This window comes from Sturnus vulgaris, chromosome 3 (assembly GCF_052056855.1).
Source record: "Sturnus vulgaris isolate bStuVul1 chromosome 3, bStuVul1.hap1, whole genome shotgun sequence".
In the NCBI taxonomy this organism is placed as follows: Eukaryota; Metazoa; Chordata; class Aves; order Passeriformes; family Sturnidae; genus Sturnus; species Sturnus vulgaris.
The window spans coordinates 72,395,526-72,422,827 of NC_142245.1; the positions used below are offsets into that span (position 1 = coordinate 72,395,526).

The following is a 27,302-nucleotide window of genomic DNA, read 5'->3' on the forward strand; positions in this document are numbered from 1 at the left end:
CAGCTGGGCAGGCTCTGGGCTCGGGCTGCGCGGCTGCACCGTGGCTCTCCCCACCTGTTTTGGGCACCTCGGCTGAGCACTGCGGGGTAGCCACAAGCCCCGGCCAGGGCGCGGGTGCCTGGGGTGATGCTCGGAGGGGCGCGGGAGACAAAGAACAAGGCTGAGCTCCGTCCGCTCCGCACCCCGGTGCCGGCGGAGGCGCCTGCGCGCTGCGGCCGCTCGGTGCCGGCCCCGCTGGCGCCGCCCGCAGCTCCCGCGGCTCCTCTGCCTATTTTAGTCACAGCCGCGGCTCCGGGACCGTCAGCGGCGACGAGAGGTAGCCCTGGGCCTTGGCCGTCCTGTCCGGGCGGCCGGGAAACTTTTCCGGGGCGCGGGGCAGGTGAGGAGCGCTCCTCCCGCGGCACCGCGGGTGGGGGGCGCGGCGGGAGCGGGAGCCTCCATCGCCGGGTCCCGCAGCCCCCGGGGCAGGAGGGGCGGGCGCCGGGCTCCGCCGTGGAGCTGCCCGGACAGCGGGGACAAGGCGCGGTGCCGTCCCCGGTCTCCCGTTCCCTTCGGTCGCTGCCCGTGCCTGTCCGCGGGCGCAGACCGGGGTCTCCGCCTGTGCCCTGCCCGCGGGGAGGAGGGACGGGTTGCGGCTTTCGAAGTGGCCCTCTTTTGGGGAAAAGGGACCAGCTGCTCGATTCTTTTCAGTGTTTAAGCATTATTTTCTCGATGATTTTGTACAAAGGGCGGGTTTGGCATTGGCACGCCGCGGGGTGGCCGCTGCGGTGGCGGCCCCGGCTCGGGCGCATCCGTGAGCGGAGCGGAGAGCGAGCCCCAAGGCGCTGCCACCCTCGGGTCCTCTCTTGGGAGCCGCGGGGCTGTGCTGCGGCAGCGGAAGGGTTTCTCACGGTGTGGATACTTTGTTGACTATGAAGGATGAACATGTTGTTAAACTTCCTCTTGATTAACCTGGCTGAGGAGAATAACAAATTTCTGTAGTTACTGGCGCATTTAATTGAATGAGACTTGCTGCAAGGAGCATCTTGAAATACATCTTTTCTTAAACCACTTTCCTGTTCCTTCCTACTGCATTGTAAAAGACGAAACTGGTAACTTAAACTGTAATTAACTCGGCTATACTTCCTCTAGTAGTTTGTCTTCAGCTCACAAAAGAATTATTGCCTAAAGTCTCTATGCAGCTTCTGTGCTGAAGGCCATAGAAAAATAGTTTGAAATTCTGCAGATATAATTAATTCTTTTTTTATTCCACTGACTGTAAAGTTATAGAAACATACTCAAGTAAAGATTTAAGAAGCTCACTTGAATAATGTTGACCAGTAAAGCTGTGGGATATGAAAAATCTCAATAAAGTGGGTGATGACACAACTGGGACACTAGGCACTGTCCTGTATCAGCTTGGCTGACTGCTTCTCATAGTAGAACCAAATGCTTTACAATTTTTGCTATGTCTGTCTTCTGTGAGTGTTGTTTAGGTAGCCATAAAATTCACACTTTTTTCAAAGCCATCTTGATGTCTGAATATTTGTGGACTAAATCTTTTGGGAATGCCTTTCAGAAGTTTGGTCTCTTGTATAAAGCTATTGTTGAGTATAGCAAAATCCTAGAGTAAGCTCACCTCATTTATATTCCGGGAATGTTTGTTTTCTGACCATGTATTACCTTAACTTTCTATTAAGTTCATGCACAAAAAAAAAAAAAAAAAGGCTTTTTTTTCAACTACACTAATTTCTATTAGGTTCAATAATAAAGAGTCAGTGAGTTTTTATATATATATATATATATATATATATACACATTCTTTTTCCCCTCCTGTTCGAACAACAAATCGGCTTGAGTTCTCAATCATCTGAATTTTCAAGTTCTTGGTTTGGTAAATCTAAATCCATATGGTGGATATATACTGAATAATAAAAAATGTTTTTTTAATGATTTGCCTTAGGCCGTAAAGCTTTCGTTTCAGTGGATGCTATTTTACCCCAACTTTCCAGAGTTATTTGACTATATTGGTTGTTTTTTAAACTCTTGATTATTAATACGTATCTTTCATTGAAGACTTAAGTATATGACTATATAGTCTTGTGCTATATTAATCCTTAGTAGACATAATTATAGTTTTAAAGGCCTGAATCTGTACTTTCAAAATTAATTTTTGGCTTTCTGAGGTTACAGAAGCTAAAAAATGATAATTGCTTGTTCTTTTGTGGAACTGCAGACTTTTCCCTCATTCTTCAATATTATTTGGCAACAGTAGATGCTAGGACTAAAGAATTGACCTAAAAATTACAGTGATGTCGGTTTTTGCCATTTTGGATATTTGTTTTTCTGGTGTTACCTGTAAATAAACACTTTAGGTCACAGCTTGTAGCTCTGCCTGTCTACCTTTTCTCTGGATCCTCAAAGCAGTCTCCTTAGTTGAAATTCAGAGCCTGTGTCTAAGTCTGTCCTTGTGTCATTTTACAGATAGCATCAATCTATTTCTGTCAGCTTTTAAATACCACCATGATGAAGAATTTCTAGTTGCTGCTTTTCCAGTATGTTAGGGGAGCTGTGATTATTGTTTGTGAGTAATAAGTGAAGTTCAAAGGTATTCATGTAAAGACTTTGAGGTAGTAAAGACAAAGTTTATAAAAAACTGGAGGTGGGCAGATTTAGGTTCCTGGGTTCTAATTTAGGCAATCTAGTAGGTAAGCCTGACCTTCAAAAGCCTTACAATTACAATTGTAGACGCTTTAAATTGTCTGATCAACACTTGGAGAAACTCCTTCCCTAAAAAATTTCAGCTTATGGCTGGTGATTTGTTGCTCAGTGTCTGTGAAGAGCAAGGGAAGCAGTGTTTTGGCTGGCTGTGAGGAGAATGAGATTGTCAGGTGCTGTATATTTAATTTGGTTCATTGAGTTTCCAGTCTTCTAATGTATGATGCTTTAGAGCTGAGTCAAAAGGGTAAGGTAGCCTCTATTCCCACAGTGGAACAGTAAAAATTTTGCTAATAAAAAATATCAAGCCTATGGAAGGCTGCTTTGATCTGTGATCAGATGCAGCTGAAATTACTTCTTGCAGCCTCTTTTGATGCTGAGTTGAAGGACTAATAGCTGGTTCTGTATCTGCGTGTGAGGTTGGTTGTCTTCACTTGTTCTGTTGGAATTTTAAGTAATGCCTTTACTGGCACATGACTGGGCAGTCAAAGGCTGAATATAGGTAGAAACTCAGCCGATTTTTTTGTTTTTGTTTTGTTTTAAGATCTAGAGATCCTGCTGTTCCAGTGTAAGGAGTTTGTATTGTTTGGAAACAACAGGAGCACCAGATGAGCTGTGTGTAAGATGAGCACAGACATAGTTATCCAGTTAGCAATTCCCTCCTGTTTATGAGCACGTTAAAATGCCAGTCCTGCAGCCTCGCACGGGCTCAGGCTTTGGCTCACTGTGAGTGGCTTTGTCAGGACAGTGAAAGTGCTCTAATGACTCTCTTGGATGAACTCATGTGAAAGAGCTGAAAGAAAGTAGGAGTGTGTTTGGATAGGCATGATATTTGCTAACAGTTAAGTGTAGAGTTTATGACAAACCCCCACATTTAAATAATCTGTGTGAGTAACTAATGTAGGAATGAAAAGAGGAAAGTGGTTTCTTAAGAAATAAGTGAATTGTGTATTTTGGATTAGGTTAGATATTTAGGATTAGAATTTTTTTTTTCCTAGAAAATAATTTCAATGCAAATATAGATATACTACATCTTTGCTAGTGTTTGATCCTGCAGAATGCCTGCACATTCTGTAGCATACCTTACCTGTGACAGGCTCTGGGTATAGAAGATAAACAAACTGTAAGAGAAGGCTGAGGATTTCTTTCTTCCCACTGCTTTCAGAAAGAGTCTAAAATACTGAATTATTTTGAAAACTGTCCAGTTTGCTTATGCCTTGTACACAGGTTGATTGTGAGAAAATAATGAAAGGAAGGGATGAAGCAACTCAAATTTATTTCACAGGCCAACAAGCACTCTCAATTAACAGAGACGCTTCAGAATATATTCAAGTCTGCAGGAAATAGAGTGTATTAACTGTGACCCAAAATTGTCTGCTGAGCAGATGAATTACATGGCAGTTAGTGGCACATCAGGGACATGCACTGTCTCTACAGAATTTAATTGAATGCAAAACCCGCTGCATTGTATGTTATGGAGCTTGTTTGCTCATTAATGAGGTACATAGAGTTCATTAACAAGACTCAAGCCCGCCTCCATAAAATTTCTATTGCTGTGGCAGTAAGAGACCATACATGCCTTGTTGGAAGCAGGGTTCTCCTGTATTTGACAGCAGACATGTCTAGGACCAGTCATGTTCCTTCAGCTGAGACCTGCTCTGGGTTGAGAAGACCTTCAGTAGAGCTTGTAGTACTGAATTTATTGCAGTAACTGCAGTTACCCAGAGAGCAGCTTTTAATATTCTAAAGATAATGTCTTGGAATCTTCCAGTTTCTCCCTGTAGTTTGTTTTAAATAGTAATTTTTTTGTTTTGTATTGGGATTTGCCCACAGATACTTTTTTCCCATTTAATTGAGGCAAAAGGTGTATGTGTTATATTTATTATTACAACAACAAAAACATCCTATGTATATTTAGATTAGAAATAGTCTTTAGCCAATTCATTTTCTCCAGTAGTTCCACACACAGACAAATGTCTTGCAAGCTTGTTTAAATTATGTAGACCAAGTGATTTCCCTAAAAGACTGGCAGCAGACTTAGCAGCCTCTCTGTTTTGGTACCTATGATTTAGGTGAAAGAGGTAGCAAAGCACTACTGAACTATAGACCTAACTTACCCTTTTAATTTTTATTTTTTTTCCATGAATGATAATGGAAAATATATCTTAGGAAGAGAGAAAATAACCCTAAAATCCATGTGTTTGTCTACTGTGTTTCAGTTTAATGCATAGTGAATTTTTTTCCCTCTTCTTGCAGGAGTCTCCAAGATGAATTCTACAGCAATGAGCCCACTCACCGTTACTCCACTAGGTTTTGTTCCAGACTTAAAAAATTCCACCCTTGATCCTCTCAATGAGACTGCATGTGAAAACTGGAAAGAGATTCATCATCTTGTTTTCCATGTGGCAAACATTTGCTTTGCAGTTGGACTGGTTATTCCAACTACTTTGAATCTTCATATGATTCTTCTGCGAGGCCTGCTCACCATAGGTAGGAGAATTGTTCTGGAGACTGAAATGTGACAGAAATGGCTGGGTTTGGCCATTATGGAGCTGGTCCCTGCAGCTTACGGTGAAATTACTGCCTCTATTAATAGCCATTGTGCTCTGATGAAGGTGGTTTTGGTCTAAGAGAGGATCTGTTTTGACCTTGATGTACCTTTTCTAGAAAGATTATATAGCCCTTGGCTCTTAAAGTTTCCTAGAACTGTAATTTGCAATTTCAAACCTATGAAGATGTCAGCTTGAAAACAAGTGGTCATAATTCATGTCAGCTGTAACTGGATGTTGAAAATCCACTTATTTCAAATCAGTTATGTCTGGTCATAAAGACCTTTATTTTAATTTTGAAGTACTGGGACTGTGTATTGGCCGGTGCACTGGCTTAGTGTTCTGAGGTCAGTGAGGTTTTCCTGGAGAACCTTGCTGTGAGCCCATGTGTTCTTTTAGTGTGGGTTCAAACATGTGGCACTTGTGGGCCACCAGCATTATTTTCCCTGCTGATTTAGAAGTGCAGCCTTTTGATGGTGAGTGTATTCTGTGTTCTGATTTCAGTCGTGTTTCTTCTACCACTGTAGGGATCTTGTGACACCAGAGTCTGACTTGAGAGGAAAATCTAAATTTGGCATGCTTGAGATTGAGCAAATATGGTTTGATTTGTAACATTGCAGTCTCACAGCTATTTCAAAGCCTCTGTACCTTGTGTGGGACAAGATCCTTGTGATCAAAGAAGGAATAGTGACTCATTGCAGTGTAAGAAGGATAAATCCAATCCAACAAGAGCTTGCTTATGTCTTTTCAAGTGAGTTCTTATTGGCATTATAGTGTGGGTCAATTTTGTGATAGAACTGTTTGAATTTACAATGCTCTTGCATTTTTTATTTGATAGTTATTATAGGGTAAATTCTTAAAACAGACTGCACTGGTGACCAAGGGTCTGAGCATTGCAAGACCTTTTATCTTTGCTTTAAAAGCAAAAGGAGCTCTGCACTTGCTGAGCCTCCTCTTTTGATCTGTAGGTCTAGCAGTATTTTGAGCAGATAGGGAATAAGAGTTTTGCAAGCTGGGGTGGCAGCAGGAAGCAGATTTACTCAGTGGGCAGAACGAGTGATGAGGGCTGGTTCCTAGGGACCTGTTCCCTTTGCTTTGACCCTGCCCGACCTCTGTGCTGCTCTGCAGTATTGCTGCTCTTCAATACACCCCGACGTTGTATCCTCCTGTGCCTTGCAGTCTAACTCATAAGCAGATCAAATCACTACATTTTGATTTTTCTAAGCCCTATGTAAGTGCTGCCTCATCAATTAACAACCCAGACAGACTAGATAACTTCATTGAGTCAATGTCATCTTCAGGGAGAAAGGGGGTGAGAACACTCGTTTAGCACTGTCTCCTTTTTGTCTTTGCAGGAAACTTAAGGGAAAATGTATCTATGACCTCTCCAGCCATCTCTTTTGGATGGTAGGCTCACAGTTATCTTGGAGAGGCTCACTAATACACAATCCATCATTTGATAAATGGGCTGAAAATGGAATCCCTAAACATCCATGATGCCTTTCTTTTTTTTAAAGCAAGTGTCGTTATTCAAAGTAAGACAACTAAAAAGAGAGCAAGCATTTGGAAATTGTCTTAGACATTATACAGGAGAATTCAGGTTCCTAATGCAATCTTGTCAAATCAGCAATAATACTTTCTTTTAATTTTCAAAAATATCTGCATGGGACTTTAGGAAGTTTTTATACCACTCTTCCTTGTTAATTAGATGTGACTGTTCATTTCTAGGCCTTTTTTTGTCTAATTAATGCAACACAAATTTTTGTGAGCTGGCTTATTTTCCCATCTCTTTTCTACTTCATTTCAGTAACAAATCATCATGGACTGCACCTTTCTGCTGGCCCCATCTTGATCTGAATTACTGTCATTTTAGTATTGAAGTCCCATGTAGTAGGGCTGCAGTCTGTCAACCTGCCCTCAGTGCCTGTTTGTAGCATTGCAGTGATTAGCTGTTGTTGTGTGCCTTCATCCAGAGAGCTTAAAAGTTTGTAGAATATATTGCTTTTCAGGGTAATTATACTCAGTGAACATATTCTTGATGGTTTTCTAGGAATGTTTATTGTTTGGTGAAATTTAACTTCCTCCTTATTTTTTGTTTTTGTTTTTTTTTAATTTTTACAGGATGTGCATTATTCATCATTTGGGCTACACTCTATCGTTGTGCCTTGGACATAATGATCTGGAATTCAGTGTTTTTGGTTGTCAACCTTTTGCATTTCATATACCTAGTGTATAAAAGAAGACCGGTATGTATAACAGCTAAATTTCACAAGCAGTCTAGTAAGAAGCAAGAAAAAGGAAGTTTTGTCCATGTTTACTGGGCAGACCAATGGATTAGTACACTTTTTCAGGAGAATACTTTTGTGTTTGGCCCAAAATCACACTCTGGACACACTTTAGAAGTGTGCAACAATTTGTACCAAAAAAAAGAGAGAAAACAAGACCTAACTGGGAATAAGCTCTTTGCCAATTCAACACAGCCAATTCAACACAATGCAGGAAAGCAGCTAAGAAATTAGCTGGTAAGGCAGCATTGATCTTGACTTCTGTCTTTCCTAGAAAGCAGCTTAAAGATAACTAGACTGATCTGTCACTACTCAGTTGCAGATGTGTGGTAAATGTAGTTCAAATTGCTCTTGAAGAGTCTACTCTTGAGTTTACTACTTAAAGGATAACTTCCTCTTTAGTTAGTATTACTAATGCTATTTTTTTCAGCCTATTCAATCCATTTATGTCACCACTGAGATGCAGCACACGATGAAACTGCATTGTATTTCTGCTAGGTAGCCATGGCTGTGCTGTCCAGCACACACAAAAATAGCAGCTGTGATAATGGTGAGCCCCTGAGGCCAGACTACCTGCTCTGTAGGTGTCCACAGTTAAATATCCCATGTAGGTACTCTGGTTTCTAATATGGGATGAACTCATTTGCAGTCTTTTCCCTCAACCAAATCAGCATGTTCTGCTTCTCTTCAGTCCCCCCACAAATTAAGCCTTTTAAATAAATCTTGAGGCTTCTTATCTTCTGTCAGGTGGGACAGGAAATGGCCACCAAAGTCAGAAAGTATTACAAAAGGCAGGAGTGCTCAGCTGATAGAAACCCATTTCCCTGGGAACCAAGCAAACTTAACTGTGTTTTAAAAGTGAATTGTGGCATCCTTAAACATAGATAATGGTCGTCTGAGTTTGTACCCATCCAGCCCTTTCCAAAAATCTAAATAAAAGGTTATTAGTGAGTGAAAAAGCATTCTGGGAGGATGATGTGCTGGTTTGGGCTTGAGTAAAAAAAAAAAAAAACCAAACAAACAAAAAAATCACCCTGCAATGTGTAACTCAATACTGAATTAAGAAATAAATGCATTCTTTTGTAATTACAGTTGTCTGCTAAAGCTATCTTGGCATAGATTGGAGTACTTTGTGCATTATGGTATAAATTTCATCCTATTGAAGAGGCAGCTATTTTCACTAAATCCTCTAGTAAATTTGTTAGCAGAATTATTTGTAGGAGTTAGGTTAAGTGGTAGAAGTGATTGAAGTACTCTGTGGGTGGATACAAAAAGAAGGGATTGTGTAAGAACATGGAACTCAACTGATAAACTCAGTCACCAAAGCTGTTAAAAATTGCTTCTAAGAGAGAGAGGCCTGGAGCACCTGCCTTTAATCTCGCTTTCTTTTCCTGTAGCCCTTGCCCACTGTCAGTGTAACCACAGCAGAACCGAGGTGCTTGGCACTCCCATAAACTCTGCACTGCTCACTCTCTGGCAGGCAACCACAGCATATAAAAGGAGGCTAAAGGTTAAATTGCATCTGTCTACAGCAAGTTGATAAATTGAATACATGTGTTAAAAAAGGAAGAGGCTCTACCTACAGCAGTGTTCCTCCAATGTGGAACACAGATTCACCCAAAGATTACTATCAAATGTGCTATGTGACCCGAGCAACATAAAAGCTTAGGCAAAAATCAGATCTGATAGAATAGCCAGGTAGTGCTGTTTCTTTGCATATTAAGGCTTAATTTCAGTAATCTTCCTTCCATTGAGAAATTACAGTTTTCGTGAACATTACATGGAAAATATTATGTTATTTTAATTGCTGTAATACATAATATTTTCAGTAATTATTAAAAAAATACATGAAGCTTTGTTACAAACTATGATCAACAAGCATACTTGAAGTGATGCCTGATAGTCATGCATATCTTTATAGCTGTCTAACATGTATGAACCCCAAAGCTGTTTTAAGTGTTTTTCCTACAGGAGGACAAAGAATAGGGAAAAAAATCTTGACTCTTAGGAACTAATTTTTGAATGAGATTTTCTCTCTGGAGCTATTATATTGCCCATCTTGATCAGCTTTGGTAATTCTCACAAACGATCTTTCCAAGGAAAGAAAGGAATGACAGAATAATTACAAGTTAGTCATATTACAAAATGAATAATTGATATGTTCAGTTGTTAAATATTTATTTTATTAAATGGAGCATGCAAAATCACAGTGAGTTTCTTTTCTGACCAGAAGATTATTTCAGTGGTTTTGATTCCTTGGAGCTTTACAAATTTGGCTTTTTTAGTCAGAGTAGAATCAGAGTCTAATCAGTCTGACTCTGAGTTCTGGCAGCATCCCAGAATCTTTCAACCCCTACTGAACAAAACATTACACCTACCCACATGGCTTGTTTGGAATATGACCCACAAGCATGACTGGAGGAGCAGTCAGCTGTGCTTGGGAAGGGGGAATGGTCAGGAGCCCATCTAAAGCACAGCTACAGCCTGCAGTCTGATCAGTCTTTAAGAAAGTGCCTACACCTGCTTTCCCCTCAAAGTATTATGCACTAGAGGAAGATCATGAAACATGAACCATGTGCTAGTTAAGGGATTGGATTAACACTCCAGGGCCAAAATTTGCCCTCGTGTCTGTGTGGGTTCAGAAGTCTTGGGAGCTACATAAATTCCTTTTTCAGATGAAAACATATTTCCTTAAGTTGCAGTGGTCATGTATAGAAAGAGGTGCAAATTAAATTGATACAGCTGTTAAAAATGAAAGTGTTCCTGAAGAATAGGAACCTGGTAAAAGTCATCTAGCTTTGTGGGTATATGGAACATATTTTGAAATCAAACAGATCAAGACAATCCTTAACATAATACCATTTATCCTTGTTTTGTCTGTGTAAATGTCCTCTGAGGGATTAAAGATTGTGGCATAAGGGATGTACAGGAAATTTAAAACCTGGATTTCATATGAGTGTAGTTGCTTGTGGAATATTTAACTAGTAATTGATTCAATGTGAAACCAGTGTAACTTTAGGTCAGGTGATGCACTGGATGTAGTAAGTCCACAAGTCCTGATGTCACAGTGCCACAAGAGCTGATGTCACTGCAAGGCCATTCCTGATAGTCATGGAATAATGGTGGTGACCACCACCATTATTGGTGAAGAAGTGAGTGAGGAACAGAGGAAGCAAATGACACTCCTTTCCTCACAAAGGCCAAGAAGGAAAACCCGGGGCTCTGCAGCCTGGTCAGCCTCAACTTGATCTCTGAAAAGAAGGACTAGAGAGTCCTGGAAAACATTTCTGTGCACAAGAAAGTAATCAGAAATGGTCATAAAGGACCAGAGAGAACATGCTTAACCAGCCTGATGATAGATGGATAAGAAACAGATTGAGTGGTCAGCTCCAGAGTCAAAGGTTCAGAGTCCTGATGAACATCAGTGACAGGTGATGTCCCATTTGCATCTGTACTGGGACCAGTGCTATTTCCTGTCTTCATTAATGACACAGACAAAGGGATTGAGTGCACCCTCAAGTTTACAGATGATACCAAGCTGAGTTGTTTGACACACCTGGAGGACGAGATACCATCCAGAGAGACTTGGACAAGCTTGAGAAGTGGGCCAAGGGAAATCTCATTAAATGCAACATGACCAATGCAAGGTGCTGCACCTGGATTGGGGCAACCCTCAATACCAACACAGACTGAGGGATGGACTGATATTGAGAGCAGCCCTATAGAGAAGGACTTGGCAATGTGCACTCACAGCCACAGAAATCCAATTGTATCCTGAGCTGCATCAAAAGCTGTGTGGCCAGCAGGGTGAGGGAAGTGACTGCTCTGATGAGATCCCACCTGGAGTGCTCTGAGATCCCAAGCACAAAGATGGAGGAGGTGCTCTAGGAGGAAAGGCTGGGAGAATTGGGGTTGTTCAGCCTGGAAAAGAGAAGGCTTTAGAGTGGCCTTCCAGTACTGGAAGGGAAACTACAAGAAGGAGGGAGAGGGGCATTTTACAAGGGCGTGTGGTGACAGGATAAGGGGGAATGGTTTCAAACTGAGAGTAGGTTTAGATTAGATATGAGGAAGAAATTCTTTACTGTGAGGGGGCTGAGGCACTGGAACAGGTTGCCCAGAGAAGCTGTACATGCACAATCCCTAGAAGTGTTCAAGGTCAGGTTGAAGCTCTGATGCTACCTGATCTTGTGGAAGATGTGTCTGCCCATGGCAGAGGGATTGGAACTGGGTGATCTTTAAGGTCCCTTCCAACCCAAGCCATTCTAGGATAACCTTCCACAATGAAATGACTGGCCAGATAGCTGAGAATGGTGAATATCCTCAGCCTTAATTTTGGTAGCATTTTCAACACTGTCTTGTATAAAATCCTGATAGAGAATCTGTTGAAGTGTGGCCTGGATGAGGACACAGTGAGATGGATTGAAATCTGGCTGAATGGCAGGGCTGAGTGTGGTAGCCAGAGGTAAAAAGTCCAGTTGGAGCTGTGTACTACACATACACTGGTGTGTGTAGTGTGTAACCTTAGGGCCAGTGCTAATCCCAATGCTGTTTGACATCTTCATTCATGATCTGGGTGGTGGGGCAGATGTGAACCCTGATGATGCAAAACTGTCAGGAGTGCCTGATAGGCCAGAAGGTTGGCACACCATCTGGAGTGGCCTCAGCAGGCTGCAGAAATGGACCAGCAGGAACTTCATGGAGTTCAACAGAAAATGTGGAGTACTTCACCAGGGGAGGAGTAACCCCATGCATCAGCACATGCCACAGACTGACTCACAGCTGGAAAACAACTTTGTAGAAAAGGACCTGCAGGTCCTGGAGGAAGAGTTGAACATGAGCTCTTTCTCTTTTTTTTTGCTATTCTTTCTTGGTTGTTTTTCCTTATTCTCTGTTCTGTGGTTTTGGGGGTTTTTTTCATTATCTGATGCTTATTGTTCTAATTTGTCTTCCTCATGGCAAATAGGCAAGCTTTATTCAGACTGCCTCTGCTTTCAGGAAGGCTGTAATATTGTCTCATCCTCTGCTTTCTTCATTCAGGGAAGACTTCCAGGCTTAGGATTTCAGCCAACATCCTTTCCCTCATTGCTGCTGCCTGAGTTTGGGTGGGCTCTTAGATGTGGGATGTTCAGCTGGCAATGTTTTTGGGTTTTTTTCCTCCCTCATCACATGTGGTTTCAATATAATTGGTTTGTTTTTCAGGACTTGCTTTTCTACTGCAAGTAAGCCAAGAAGGTCAGGGATGAGAGGGGCTCCCAGGAGAGCCTGAGAGATAGCCAGCCACAGTGATGGCATGCATGCAGTGTGAAAGACAGCCTCATTTTTTTTCTCTGTATGATTCTTGCTCAAGTCCTATTCACTATTGTATCAACAGACATCTCAGAAGGCTTCTTGTGCGTGGTTTAATGTGCCACTTGGATGGAACAGCGTTCCAAAGCACCAGTGTGCCTTCCTGGCTAATTTTAGATAAGGTTTTGGTCACCCTGCAATAGGCAGTGTTTGTGGATAGACGCCACACATTTACCACTTCTTTCCTTGCTCAAGCACAATGAAGCCAAAGATGTCCCTCAAGCTAAAGCATGTGTGCACTTAGCCGTTTTTAACTAATGAATCTTTATGAATGTTTATGGATGTCTCTTGTTTTTCCAATGTAGATCAAGATAGAGAAGGAGCTTAGCAGTCTCTACAAGAGAATGTTTGAACCTCTCCATGTGCCTCCAGAGCTCTTCCAAAGACTAACTGGACAATTCTGCAACATTCAGACTTTGAAGACAGGTCAAGCCTATGCAGCAGAAGATAAAACATCAGTTGATGATAGGCTAAGCATCCTGCTGAAGGGGAAGTAGGTTCTATAAAAGTTCTATAAAAGCTTGGGGACAGTCGTATGCTTTGTGTCATGGTTGACTAAATTAGAAAATTATTGAGGTTGCAATAATTTGTAGTATGTTACGGTCTATAGTCAAATAGTCTATACTTACAGGCTATTTTGTGACACCATTTTCAGGTGATAGTGATATCTCTTACTGGGAGCATATTGTGTATCCACTTACGTGTGCAGCTGCACGGATTTTAGTGGGAATTATATTTGTGTAATACCAAAGGCAGTAAAATCTTGCTTAAAAAATAAGCAAGAAATTTGTTTGAGTCTTAGATATCCTAGTTGTCTCCTCAGTCCATTCTCAGGTTTTAAGGTTAAAAAATATGGTGCATGAGGGAAGACGAAGTATCTCTCCAGTAGGATTTAAAATAACAGGCCTTTGGAATTGATTCATTGCACTTATACAGGCAATTAGAGAGGGGCAGGTGCACTGCCCAGAGGCAGATAGAATCCAGGTGAGAAAGCGTAAAATATATGCCCATGGCCAAGCTGTAATCCTGAAACTCATACTAAGTTCTGGCCAATATTTTAATAAAGTTTCTGTTGACAGCAACAGTGATGTCAGGCTTCATTGGTTTTCTTACTCATTACAAAGCTACTTATCTGAGGGAAGCCTGATTCTGATCTGGCTGTGTAACACGACCTTTCTCATATTGAATAACAATGTTTTGTGGATACGTGCCATGTTCGTCAATTCTCTGTTTGTCTGGCAGCCTGTTCTGCTTGGAATCAGTTAGGCAGAAAACAGGGTAGCTCTGGGATTGATATTCCAGAAGATGAACATATTTATTCCTGTTACCTACTGCTTTACCATGGTCAATAGTCCTACCCAGTTTTTGATTAAATTAATCAGCATCTATGATTTTAAAATGTTCTTTCATATATTTTTATTTCCAGAATGAAGGTGTCTTATCGAGGGCATTTTCTGCATAATATTTACCCCTGTGCCTTTATAGATTCTCCTGAATTTCGATCAACACAGATGAACCGGGGTGAGAAATTCCAGGTACGCTTTGTTTTGAATGTCACTGGATATTAGCTGGTGAGACCATTAAAAAACAGAATATAAATTTGATCAATAGTAAGCTGTTTGACTCGCATCATTTTGCTATCTTTCTAGTATAGGTGATTGAAAATAGACCATATCAAGAATAACTTTTTAATGCTGCAAAACAGTGTTATAATGGTGTGTACTGAGCAGTCTGGCTTTTGCTATTCTGTTCTCTTTTACTGCTTCCAAGTTTATTTTGTGCTAAGAGATTGTTCAGAACAAATAACTTAAGAGGCACTTTTGATGGAAAAAGATTATATGATCAGGTCTCATCACTGGTTCACAAAAAGAAAAGGGAAAAAGAGCTACTGTAATAATGGAAGTCTAGAAGTTCAGGCACTAGTAATTAGAAATCGGTATTTATAAAAGTGTATTAATACTCATGCCATTTTGCAATTTGTTAAAGCAACATAAGCCGAAAATTGTCTCAGTATTTTGAATTAAAATATTCATATGGGGAACAATAAGGGTATATTTCTTTAGTGGTGTAATTATGCTGGTATATTAAATATATTTTATTATAGTTTGAAGGGCGGAGTACTTTTAAAGAGGGATGTTTTTTTCCCACAGAAATGGCTATTTTGCTGCCTTTTACTTGATTCTTTAGCTAGGTGTGTGTAATAATGACTGTACTGTGGCTGACTGGTACATCCACACTGATACCGTGGCAGGAGGGGAGGGAGGGAGAGCGGAGCAGATTCTAAAATCAGTGATTGATGTCATATGTTCCAGTCAAACACTGGGCTTCGTGCCGGGGGAGAGACTTCTCCAGATGCAATCACTTCACAGCCTGGCTGCCCTCTGGGCACAGCCCCTTTCTCTTGGAATCCACTGCACAGGAGTCGGTCCCTCTCAAGGGAAAAGGGTCATGTCTCAGCTTCTGCCTGCCTTGGAAGTTGTTGTAATCTGGAGCAGTGTGCATCCTTTATTCGTGGGTTCTGCCTGCTAGTGCCATGTGAATAGCTGCAGTTTCGAGAGCACACGGATTCAGTCTTAAGGACCCCATCTGCCGGCAATGCTGGCGAATTCTTCCTCAGCCTCAGGGCTTATGTTACAGTCTGTGGAATTAAAAATCCGTGGGTATATGACAGTCCTCCATTGTCTCCAGGACTTTATGGTTTTTTTGGGTTTGTTTTTTTTCAGGATGTCGTGTTATCTTGTAAAAGCGGAGAGCAGCTGATTTTGATTTATTCATTGATGCCTGAGTGCCCCTTGCAGAACCTGCCCCTGGGTATGACCAGTGTGGGTTTTGGTGTGGCATTGCCCTCTGCTGGCACAGGGGGATGAACCTGGCAGGTCCATCCTCCATTGAGAGGGGGCAAGCTCCCAGAAACCTTAGCTGGACCACCAATAACTGAGCAAACAGAGCCTTGGCTCAACTGCTACAAGATTGTATTTGTGAGATCAGCAGGGCTGACAGTTATGAGATGAAGATGGTATTTTTTTTAAAATCATCAAAATCTCTTTGATGGAGCCCTTTGAGTGATGCCAGTTGTTCCTGTTTGGTGACAGTGATGTAAAATAAAGTCAAGCTACATATAGGCCTACTGCAAGTACTTGTCATTGCTATAGGACTGATTTCATATATAAATTTCCTCTTACACAAATGCTTTTATGGTTTGGGAACTCATGAGAGATTTTCCCCTATTATTGTCTCCCAGGTTTTCTATAAAATAAACTGTCTATACATATCAGTTAAAAATATAATGATAATAAATAGCTGAGAATTTTTACATTTGTAAACATCACATTCAAAACAAAGGGATACCAAAAAACTTTATAGCTTTCTGAGTTATTTTAACTGGACTCACAAATGAAATGGTATCACTTCTTTTAAAGCATGTGTAAGTGTGCTCATCTTAAAACACTTTTAAATGTGCTAATTCTAAGCATGTATTTTTTTTCAGGTCACCATTATTGCAGATGATAACTGCAAGTTCCTTTGCTGGTCCAGGGAACGACTGACTTACTTTCTGGAGTCTGAGCCATTTCTGTATGAGATCTTTAAGTACCTTATTGGCAAAGATATCACAAATAAACTTTATTCATTGAATGACCCAACCCTAAATGACAAGGTAAGCAGCTTCAAGTTTTGTTTGGGAATTTTCCTCCCACATACCATAAAGTGTTTTTACTTCAATTTTAAATGCTCTTAAAGCGCCTTATTTTAACCTGCTGCCATCAGCTGCTGAATGTACACTCGTGGCCTCTTAGTGCCAAGGTGTGAGTCAGTGCAACATTTCTGTCAGAAGCAGTATTTGTTAAAGTTAGCACAGTAATGTACAAGAAAGGTGAGTAACTGAGGTTCAGAATTGATCAGCTTGTGGAAATATTTCTAGCTAACTATTAGATGTGATGGCCAGTAGCTAAAAAGATACTTCTCCCTGGATATCCTTTCTCACTAATAAATGGGTGCCTTTGTAAAAAGAAGCTTCAGAGTTTATTATTAAAACACATTTCTTACTGGGGCAAACAAATATAAATAAATATAATTACATATAAAGCATTATATGGCCTGAATATAACTAATTCTTTGCCTGTAGAGGGAGTGGATTTTAGGTGTCCTGGTAAATGGTCTGGGTGTACTCATGGATATATGAACTATCTTGGTTTAGCTTCATTTTGTCTTCTTACTTATTCCTCATCATAGTTTTGAAGAATTTAAAAATCCAACAAATCTTGCCCCTCCTTTGACTTAACATCTACATACTTTAGTTTGTACTGAGTCTCTGTTTTTAGTTGCAATAGTCACATAAATTTAAGATTATTGTAGCTGGTTTATTATAGTAAGTTTTGAAAATGTATGTCATAAAAATTGAGTGTGCATTTGGGAAATTTTTAGTATATTTTCATTCTTCCTAAAATAAAAGTCCTGTTTCATGAGCTCTTCCTACCTAACTTGGCATGAGAACTATCAAATAAATTCTTAATTTTCCCATTGCTCTATGTACATATCACTTCTCACAAGCTTCACTTTCAAATATAAAAATTATTGGTCTTTGATGTCTTTTAACTGGTGTCAATGTCATCAGAAAATGTTGTGGTTGACTTCTGTATGTAGGAGTCTACAGAAATAAATTGAGTATTGATTATTCATATTCAAGATGGTAGTACGAAGCTAAAACTATCAAATAATTTTTTGTTGGAAAGCAGAAAAGTAATAGTTTATTTTGTAACAAAACTTGTGATTTTCTCCTACCTAAGGAGACTTTCACTGGTGTTGGGAAGCTTTCTGCATGAAATAGGATACTAGTTCCTGACCTTTAAAATTCAGTCAAGTGGAGTTATCCATTATAGTCTTGCAATTGTTTGCTACCTTTCACATATACCTAAAATAGCATTCTGACTTGCAGTAATACTTAACAAGGTACAATGTATGGCTTCATATAAATGTTGTAGTGTAAAGGCTTCTCAGGAAGACTACTCAAAGCAAAATGGGAGCTCCTCAGACCGTTTGACAGGGAGAGGATAATGTTCACCTGATGCATTTAGGTGCAGTAGAATCAAGAGCCGAATGGTCATCTGCTGGGAAGGAGTGACATTCATCACTTTTCTAACATGATAAAATGAAAAGCCAGGAAAATGAATATTTTTCTGATAAGGTATAAATTGCCTCTATATATAGCATGCTGTTTTGTTTAGCAAGGAGGACCAGCCTCATCATAAAGACTACATTTAATTGCAGAGCATCATATTTAAATAATGAATTACCAGATAATAAACTCCAAGCTTTCTGTAAGAAAATAAATGAACATTTCAGTACAGAAGCAATTTGAAATTGAATAATTAATGTGCAGTTTCATAATTGTCAGTGTTCCAATTCCAGTATATTACTGGCATTTTCTATAGTCATTTAAATTGATTTACACTGCATAGAATCTTCTCCTATAACAATTTTCTCATATGATCATGGCTGAGACTGGGGCATCTATTACAAGGGAAGTAGTAATTTTCCATTTTTATTTTAATTTGCTTGATATCTTTTTTTAACATAATTTTGTTTTCTTTTTTAGGCTTCAAAGAAGATTGATCGGCAGCCCAGCCTTTGCTCTCAGCTCTCTGTGATGCAGATGAGGAACAGCATGGCCAGTACCAGTGACAGCGAGGATGGCTTGCAGATGTTTCTTCGTGGGACTTCCTCTGCATCCTCTCTCCGTGAGTGCTCAGAATAGTTTGTGCCAGTCTTGAACATGGCTTGTGCTGACCATTAGAGACTCCTGCAGAACTCTTGTTGCCCTCTATGGGAGCAGACTGCAGCTATTTGGGTGCTGCTGTACCAGCTAAATGAAGGGACCTAACTATAGGGCAGTCATTAGATGCATGAGGCTTTGTGTTCTAAATGAAGATACCTCATGTACATACTGGAAAAAAACCCAACATGTGTAGTAATAATCTTTGGCATTATGCTTATGTTTAGACATAATATGGAATGTTTATGGCAATGGGACAAAACTGAAGGTACAGTGCTGGTCACAGTAGTATGTCCTTTGGTCTGTCACTGGTGCTTGTAGAAATTAAAAACCCAAACAAAACATTTTCTCTCAGCAACTTGATGTTCTCCTTTTCCTCCTGAGATAGTTTGTATTGGCAGGGCCTGGGGGAATGCGGTATGCAACCAATACTTTTATGTCACCTGGAAAATCTCCAAGTATCCTGTCAGGCTCTCTTCTGCTGTGTTTTGTATGACAGCAGTAGTAAAGAACAGATGAAGTGAGAGAAGAAACTATGTCTGACCTTTATGTTTCTATTATTTTAATTTATTCCTTTATGAAAACATTCTAAATTATTTTTTCTAGGCTTTTGCTGTCATTTGTTTTTAGTTTATCTGAATCTAAACATCAACATTAACCTGAATTTTGAAAGCAATATTTGAATAAAAAATCCCCAGAGGATGCTAAATTTCTGCATTTGGTATAAGTTGTTAGTTTAACAGCATTTAAAAGAATCATATAGGATTATTTATTTTGATTTTGGAAATATTATTTTTTAGTGATTAGGATTCAAATATATGAGGAAAAAGCCACTGTCAGTTATTTGTTATGGTTAAAGTCTCTTCTAAGAAGAGGAAATGTTTTCAAATATTTGCATCTTTCTGTTTAATTATCTGTTTTCCATTGTGTTCCTCACAGTTCTTATCCAGTGACATCTTCAGACCTGGAGGGCCTATCTGGTTTTACTCCTTAACATTGGTGTAGTCTGCATGCCCAGATAGGTGGAAGCAAAAGCCCTGCTAGTGCTTCACCCTACTAGAACATCAAGGGTGACACCTGGGTTATAGTTTGATGAACATTCCAGTATTGTTTTCTTTTTCTACTCTGTTCCCTGCAAGGACATTCAGAATCACAGTAGCTCTGAGAGAATAAGAGACCTCTGGACATTATGAGGTCCAGCCTCATGTCCAAAGCAAGATCAGCTAGAGCAAGGCCATGTCCAGTCAAGCTTTGAATATTTCCGAGCTGGAGGATTTTCCAGCCTCCCTGGACAACCTGCTCCAGGGACTTACTACCCTCATGGTGAAAAAATTTCCCTGATTGCAATTCAGGCTTGTTTTTCTTCTTTCTTTAGTGCATGCCTCTGAGAAGAGTCTGGCTCTCTCTTCTATGTTGCCTTCCATTAGGTAGCCAAAGACAAGAGTCGGATCCCCTGGGAGCCTTCTGTTCCTAAGGCTGAGCACACCCAGCTCCTGCAGCCTCTCCATCCCTGCTCCAGCTCTGGCCATCTGGGCTGTGCTCCACTGTTCTCACTCCAGTATGTCCATGTCTTTTGTCTACAGGGAGGCACAAAACTGAATGCAGCACTCCAGATCCTGTCTCACAATTGCCAGATAGAGGGGATTAATCTTTTTTATTGACCTGCTGGCTATGCTCTTGCTTATATGGCTCAATATATGCTGCTAATGTGGCTCAATGTATGGATGGCACACTTCTCTGCAGGGGCACTCTGCTGACTCATGTTCTATTTTGTGTCCACCAGGATGCCCAGGTTTGTTTCTGCAAAGCTGCTTTCCAACCAGCTGGAGCCTAGGCTGTAATAGTGTGTAGATGTGTCATGTCCCAGGTTCAGGGATTTGCCTTTCATGAACTTGTCGTTTTTGTCTGTTCTTCTCTCTTTTTCCAATGGCCTGTCCAGACTCACTGCCCTACCCTTTGGCCTGTCAGCAGTTTCCCTCACTACCTGGCTCTTGTTTGGGAACTTGGCAGGAGTGCATTCCATCCCATCAAACAGGTCATTCATATCCTGAATATTATAGGCCTTGGCATTGGCCCTTGAGAACGAACACTGCTGGTAACTAACTACCAGACAGTTGGATTTTGTATCAGATTTTCCACTGAAGCTGTAGTCCATCTATCCAGTCTGTTTCTTACCCATTTGTCTGGAAGGACTCAGTGGCAGACTGTGGAGGGCCATGCTACCATCCATGTAAACAACATCCACTGTACTCCATTCCTACAGAGAGCCTGTCATCTCACCACCAAAGGTGGAAGGTGTGGTCAGATGCAATCAGCTTCTGTGATGGCTTTCCCAGTCACCTTCCCATCCCTTCTGTGCTTGGATGTGGCTTCCAGGAAGACATGCTCCATAATCTTCCTGGGAAATGAATTTGGACTGCTAGGCCAGTAGTTCCCTGGGTTCCATCTTCCCCTTCATCAAAATGGCTGTGATGTTGGCATTTTCATTTGTCTCTCCTGACTGCAATCACCTTTCCAAGATGATAGAGGGGCCCTTGCAATTGCATCAGCTAGTGCTTGGCACCCTTGGATGCAGCCCATGGGGTTCCACAATCTCGAGCTCACCCTGTCAGCTTAGGTTGTTCCTAATTCAGTCCAGATTTCCTGACGGTCAAGCATCAACCTGTGTCTCTACCACTGGATGCAGAGCCCTAGCAGGCCTCAGGACAAACCTCTGAATTAAAAAAAAAAACAAAATAAAACAAAACAAAAATCACAAAACCCAAAAAAGTTATTCAATTATCTCAGACTTTTTCACGTTCCTGTGTCCTGTGCATCACTGAGCTGTGGCCTCACAGTTACTTTGGTCTTTATTTGTTGCTGGTTTATTTGTAGATGCCTTTCTTGTTGCCCTTCACTAGATCTGGGTCTAGCTGAAGTTTGGCTTCCTTCATTTCATCATGGCATGCTTGGGCCATGGCTCTGTATTCCCTCCATGGAGCTCATCCCCACTTACAATTTGTGTGTGTCCGTTTGAGATCTGTCAGAACTTTCCTGTTCATCTATGCCAGCCTTCTATCACACTTGCTCAGCTTTTTGTGCACTGGAATGGACTGTCCTTGTGTTTTGAGGAAGGCGTCCTCGAAGATCAACCATCTGTCCTTAGGTCCTTTACAGGCCATGTCCCATGAGTTCCTAAGCCACAGTCCCCTGTCCTGTAAGGCTGTAATTCTACTATTTGTCTTGCACACCACTCGGTATCCTAAACTCCAGCAGCTCCTGGGCACTGCAGCCAAGATTAGCAGCAGCCTTCAGCTCCTGATGAGTTCTTCCTTGTTCGTCAGTGACAGGTCCAGCAGAGTGCCTTCCATAGCTGACTCGCCCATCACTTGCACGAAGAAATTGTCTGCTACATTCCAGAAATCTCCTGGACTGCCTGCTCCCAGCCTCCTTGCCTTTCTACCAGATATCAGAGTGGTTAAAACTGCCCATGAGCCCCAAGGCCTGTGATCCAGATGTTGAAAGAAGGCTTCCTTCTACTTGCCCTTCCTGATGTACAGGCAGCAGCCTGTAGCAGATTGCTGCTATGAAGTCTGCTATGTTGGTCTGTCCTCTGATCTTTGCCTTGAGACCCTCGAGTGGCTTTTCACCTGTTTCACGCACAGCAAAAGATTTTCCATGAAATTGAAGCCACTCCCTTTGCATAGAGACCCTTGGGGTGAATTTACACACTCAGAAAGAAATTGTAAAACTGTGTTTGTGCGATTAGTCAGTATTAAAATGTCTCTATTGGGTTTAACAGCAAAACTCTTACACCAGTATTTCAGCTTTGTGAGAAATTAATTGAAATGCATGACAAGTTCAGCTGTAATTACATAAATCCCCAAAATGCATTTGTGCTTAGCACATACTTGATAAATACACTTTTCTCTGTTGTACTTTTCCTTGGTTTGTGTACCTTTTTTTTTGTACACGGGGTGTGCTTTCCTCAAGAGAGAAGGGTTTATGTGTCTTTTATGTTCTGAAATTCCTCAGCCCAGCTGAGGCAGCAGCCTCCCAAGTCAAATACTTTCCCTTACTTTTGGGGAGGCAGAGGGATTGCCCCTACACTAGTGCAACACATATCTCGGGAAGTATTGTTATTTATTTTTTCTTTGTATTTTGATTGTGAAATTTCTGACTTTTGTAAAAGGTTTGTTCATCTTCTTGACCTGTAATGCTTCAATCTTTGTTTTTGCCAAGAGAGGTTGTTAGTTATTCCTGGCTACTGTCATTGCCAATGGTGGGGTTACTACCAAGGTGAGCTCTGCTTAAAGATTTGTATTCAGTATGGATTGTGGCCATGTACGCTTTTTTTTTTTTCAGATCACAGGGAAAACTGAAAAAAAAATCTGCCATTTACATTGCCACTGCTGTGTTTTCAAAAATCTTCTTCTGGTGCTCTCAATGCAACACTTGGATATTTTTTGTCTGTTTTTTTAAGGTTTAGTATAAGGTACATGCTGAGGCTTACAGTTCCAGTGCTATTCCCTGGATCCTTCTTCTACAAGCATACATTTGTTTATTTAAGATAAACAAACAGAATCCAAAATCCTCAAAAGATTTTGTGAGAAACATATGGAAATGACAAACTTTTTTTTCTTTTTTTTTCCCTTTTTTTAAAAAAAATAATTAAAAATGAATGAAGGAAACTTGACCTGTACAGGAACTCTACAGGAATATTGTTTTGTCATTGCTAGGTGATTGTTGTGTGGACAAAAGCCTCCCACTACAAAGATAATTTTTGACTACTCTAATGCAGATAGGTTTTCTTCTCCTAATTTCCGTATTCTTGAAAAAATGATCATTTATATTTTTGTACAATCCCAACTTTTAAATTTATGCTTTTATCAGTGCTATAAATGATAAGCTTTGACTAATTTTCTCAAGAAATCAATAATAATCCTTTTTCAAAGTGTTTAGTAATAAAAGGGTTAAAATTACTAATTAGTAAGTCCCAAACTACAATTACTAACAAAAGTATGTTTTGAATTTACTTAATTAAGAAACCCAACTAACTGTTTGCTTTTATATTAAGGAAATAACCAACAAGAGTTCTATAATGCTTACGGAGTGAGTCGTTTGCAGCATGATGTTTTCTGTTGATAACACCACATTAACTCAGCAGGCATCCTCAAAAAGGTATTAAAGTGGAGTTTGTTTGTCATGTGACACTTGTGCTTGACATCCATGGTCCATCTGTATGTAATTCATTAGTAAGTGAAATAGAGGTATCTCTTTTTCCAAAATTTGAGTTAAGCAAAAATAGTTCAACCTGATCACAAGCCCAGTTTCACCTGAATTTCAGTCCTTTAAATAATATTTTGGTATTAGTTTCTATTCTGCAATTCTACTGCTTGACAGCCATTCACAGATTTATTAGACATAAAGTCTCTTTTTGTGTGGTACTTGTTTTAGATATCTCAGATTGGCTGGTCTATGCATCTGTATTTGTTAACTTCTAGGCTGAGCAGGAGTGCAAAAAGATTTTGGTTTGGTAATGCTTTTAGTGATATTATCAAATTATATGCTCCCCACTTGTGGTTAAAAGCAAGAATGGATTTCACAGGAATTTTAATATATATTTTGGTTTGGGCCCTCAAGAAAGAGTAACAAAATGTAGTGAAAAGAAGGTCTGACTCAGTCACTTGAACATCTGTCCAACACTGGATAATGGCATCAGTAGACAAAGTTTTGTATTTGGAGCAGATAAGAGTATGTCTTTGAAACAAACAGGCTGAGCGAATTAGACCCTATATTGGATCCTTTCATACAAACTTATGACTGCTTACTTCTGTTTTCTGGAGAGAATTAAGTGGTTTTAAACAGAAGAAAACCATTTTAAAAAGAACAACACACTACACTAAAACAAAGATCTACGAAAAGAAAAAAAGTTGGAACTGTAACTCGGCATTTTCAGGCACCCTTTTACCTTTTTGTGTCTCCCAGAAAAGCCAATTTTATATCCAAATGTACCCACAGACTTTGGGTGGGGCACATTAGCCAATTAATTGATCTAGTTATCCTTTGCTTAGGCCATAAAACACATCTGTGTGGGAAGAAATGTTTAACAATTTCGGTATCTAAAGATGTGTTTGAATAACTCTGTATTATGCCCGTTTAAGTAGTTTTTGAATCTCAAAAGAAAATACTAATACATTTTTAATATAAAAAGTTCTGAAATGCCAATTCCAAACAGCATCTTTGTGAATGTGACTTAAAAATGCAGTAGTATTGTAACTTGCTGGTGTTGCCTGTGACTGTGTATTGTTCTCTGTGTGTAACTTATACAGTGCAAGCGAGTCTTTCCATATAAGTAGGCTTCCTTAACACAGCACTTTACTGTATATCTGATAAACTTTTCTTATTTTTTAAAAATAAGAGTGTGTTATCAGTATTTTTTTACAAGAATGTTTAAATTTTTAGCTTGTATGCAAACAGTCTGTTAGCACAACCTTTATCTCTTGCTGTTTTCTTCTCAAATGGGATTTCAAAGATTTCTATAATCTTTATGGTCAGCTATATACTAGCTGTTTAGAACCTCATACTGTTGTAGTAATCTAACTCTAGAAGAGGGTACAAGAGAAATACATGTTCACGTGTAGACTCAATTTCAGAATGAGCAATGGAAAATGGAACTGTTCAGCTGATGTCAAAAGAGTTCTCTGGTTTGACCCTCATACTGAAAATTAAACTGTGATAGAGGTCGTTTGCAGTGGTAACTTGCACAGAAACTCCATTTAATGTCTTGGTGGTGATAGCGGTGGTGTGAGCTCTGCTCTGGCAGACAAGTTGCTGCCGTTCTAAAATGTAGTTCTGTGGCAGTGAAATCACTGTCAGTCGAAAGTTATGTGGCCTTTGCCTGGAAATCTTGTTTTCTCTGTGGTTGTTTATGGGGGTATAAATCTTGTATAGGTTTTGCATTATCATGCTGCATAAAACTTGGGAAGATGTGTCAGAGGAGGTTTAGGTCAGCCATTAGGATAAGGCTCTTCACCCAGGGGGAGGTTGGGTAGGCTCCCCCTGGGAATGGGTCACAGCACCAAACTTGGCAGACTTCGGGAGTGTTGTCTAAGCGTCTGGACAATGCTCTCAAGCACATGATGTGACTCTTGGGGTGTCCTGTGCGGGGCCAGGAGCTGGGCTCAGTCTTGATGAGTCCCTTCCAACTCAGCATGTTCTGTGACTTCACGCTTTAAAGGCACTTGTGGCTTTGATGATGTGCCCATCCGAAGTTTGCCCAGTGCACTTTCCTTTGCACCTTCCCTGCAGCCAGGCAAGAGTGCAGATGTGCACACCTTTTGTACTTGGGGCAGCCACTCATGTCACTGTCACTGAATGGAGACGAGTCAGTGGGTGAGTGTAATGGTGAGAAAATGATCTTCAGGGAACAAGCAGTGGGCACCTCATGCAGTCAGAGAATTTGGGGAGAATGCTGTGTCTGTGGTTATCAACAGGTATTGCTGGTTCATAGCAGCATAGTGGCTGTTCCATGTCCAGAATTTCCTGGTGCCCGTGACCAGATAACAAAGAAACATCCACTTAGAAATCCTCTCATGAAGCAACTAGGGCAGGATCATCAGATTGTGTCCACTTCGTCACAAATAGGTGTACGTAGCAGGTAGATTGTTAATTGTTAAATTAACTGGTAACTTCTTTGTACCTGTGGCAGGCCCAGGCCGGACATCTCCTTACCTGAGAACTTCAGCAAAGATGAAGCCGATAGAAGAAAGTGTTGAAGATGATGTCTTTGAAGCACCCTCTGCTGATAAGCTTGAACTCCAGCGGCTGCCTTAAACAGTTGTGTCCTCAGGTATACCAGAGCTTGCACAAAGCTCCAGTGCAAAAGGGAGGAGCTGAATTTGGGAGGAATCTGAAAGCTAAGCCCACCTCTCCATGTTTGAATTGACTGCAGCATATAACAGTGGCTTCTAGATGGAAATGTCATGTTTTATTTTACTTCTAAATAAAATAAATAAAAACTTGAGTGGGTTTTTTGTTGCTTCTTTTTGGTTTCTTTATTTCTACTATAATTTTTGCTGTTATAAATTTAGTATTGTGTTGTTGACTAGCCAGAAATTTCCAGACTTGCTTGGTAGAGTATATCCCCTAAAATAAATATTTCATTTACCTATGTTTCTTTGAAGTCTGTATCTTAATGTTTTCAGCAGGACATTTTGAAACTCTATTTCCAAAGCCATGTTGCTGTTGCCAACCATCATTGTTGCGAGTCTCATGTGAAAAACACATATAGTCTTCTGCCTCAATTTTTTTAAGGTATTTGCCTTTAGTTTTTCCCAATCTCACACAATTGCTTGACTCTACAATTTTAGTAATTATTTCAATTTTAGTTTTTTCTTGGCCAAAGATTTAAATTTAATGCCTTTTCAATCTTAACTTTTTCTTCTTTAGGCAACTGTATTATACTGAGCTTCATGATTTTCCTTAGCCTTATCCATGGGCTGACTGAGCTGTTCTGAATTAACCTTGCCCCAAAGAGAAAAACAAATGACAACAATTGATGTTCAATTTCCGTTCAAACCCCAAAACTGGGTAGCTGCAAGTTTAGTAAAGCCCAGTCTCATAAAAGGAAACATTGGGAAGCTTTTATAAGAGGCACTTGTAGCAATCGTGCCT

At 40.4% G+C, this 27,302-nt stretch overlaps 1 protein-coding gene across 6 annotated transcripts; it reads left to right on the forward strand.

Moving 5' to 3' along the window:
• Window positions 1-20: 20 nt before the first annotated feature.
• POPDC1 (popeye domain cAMP effector 1) lies at window positions 21-26,652 on the forward strand. Of its 6 annotated transcripts, none has more exons than XR_015802544.1 (9): window positions 21-379; window positions 4,954-5,187; window positions 7,368-7,492; window positions 13,183-13,370; window positions 14,304-14,412; window positions 16,365-16,532; window positions 18,471-18,612; window positions 20,075-23,807; window positions 26,338-26,652. XR_015802544.1 is itself a non-coding variant. In XM_088161960.1 (9 exons), exons 1-8 carry the CDS (start codon window positions 127-129, stop codon window positions 23,769-23,771), a joined length of 1,287 nt encoding a protein of 428 aa, XP_088018086.1. In that variant the 5' UTR covers window positions 21-126; the 3' UTR covers window positions 23,772-23,807; window positions 26,338-26,652. The 6 variants fall into 6 exon arrangements, 3 of the variants coding, with proteins under 3 accessions (XP_088018086.1, XP_014735906.1, XP_088018087.1); XR_015802543.1 differs by having other exon boundaries at window positions 20,231-23,807; XR_015802545.1 differs by having other exon boundaries at window positions 21,971-23,807.
• The last annotated feature ends 650 nt before the right edge of the window (window positions 26,653-27,302 follow it).

Bases quoted from the DNA above. Each gene is read 5' to 3' on its own strand.
- POPDC1 (XM_088161960.1), top strand. From the start codon at position 127: ATGCTCGGAGGGGCGCGGGAGACAAAGAACAAGGCTGAGCTCCGTCCG. The intron at 380-4,953 runs GTGAGGAGCGCT...CTCTTCTTGCAG, and splicing joins TTTTCCGGGGCGCGGGGCAG to GAGTCTCCAAGATGAATTCT. The intron at 16,533-18,470 runs GTAAGCAGCTTC...TTTCTTTTTTAG, and splicing joins ACCCAACCCTAAATGACAAG to GCTTCAAAGAAGATTGATCG.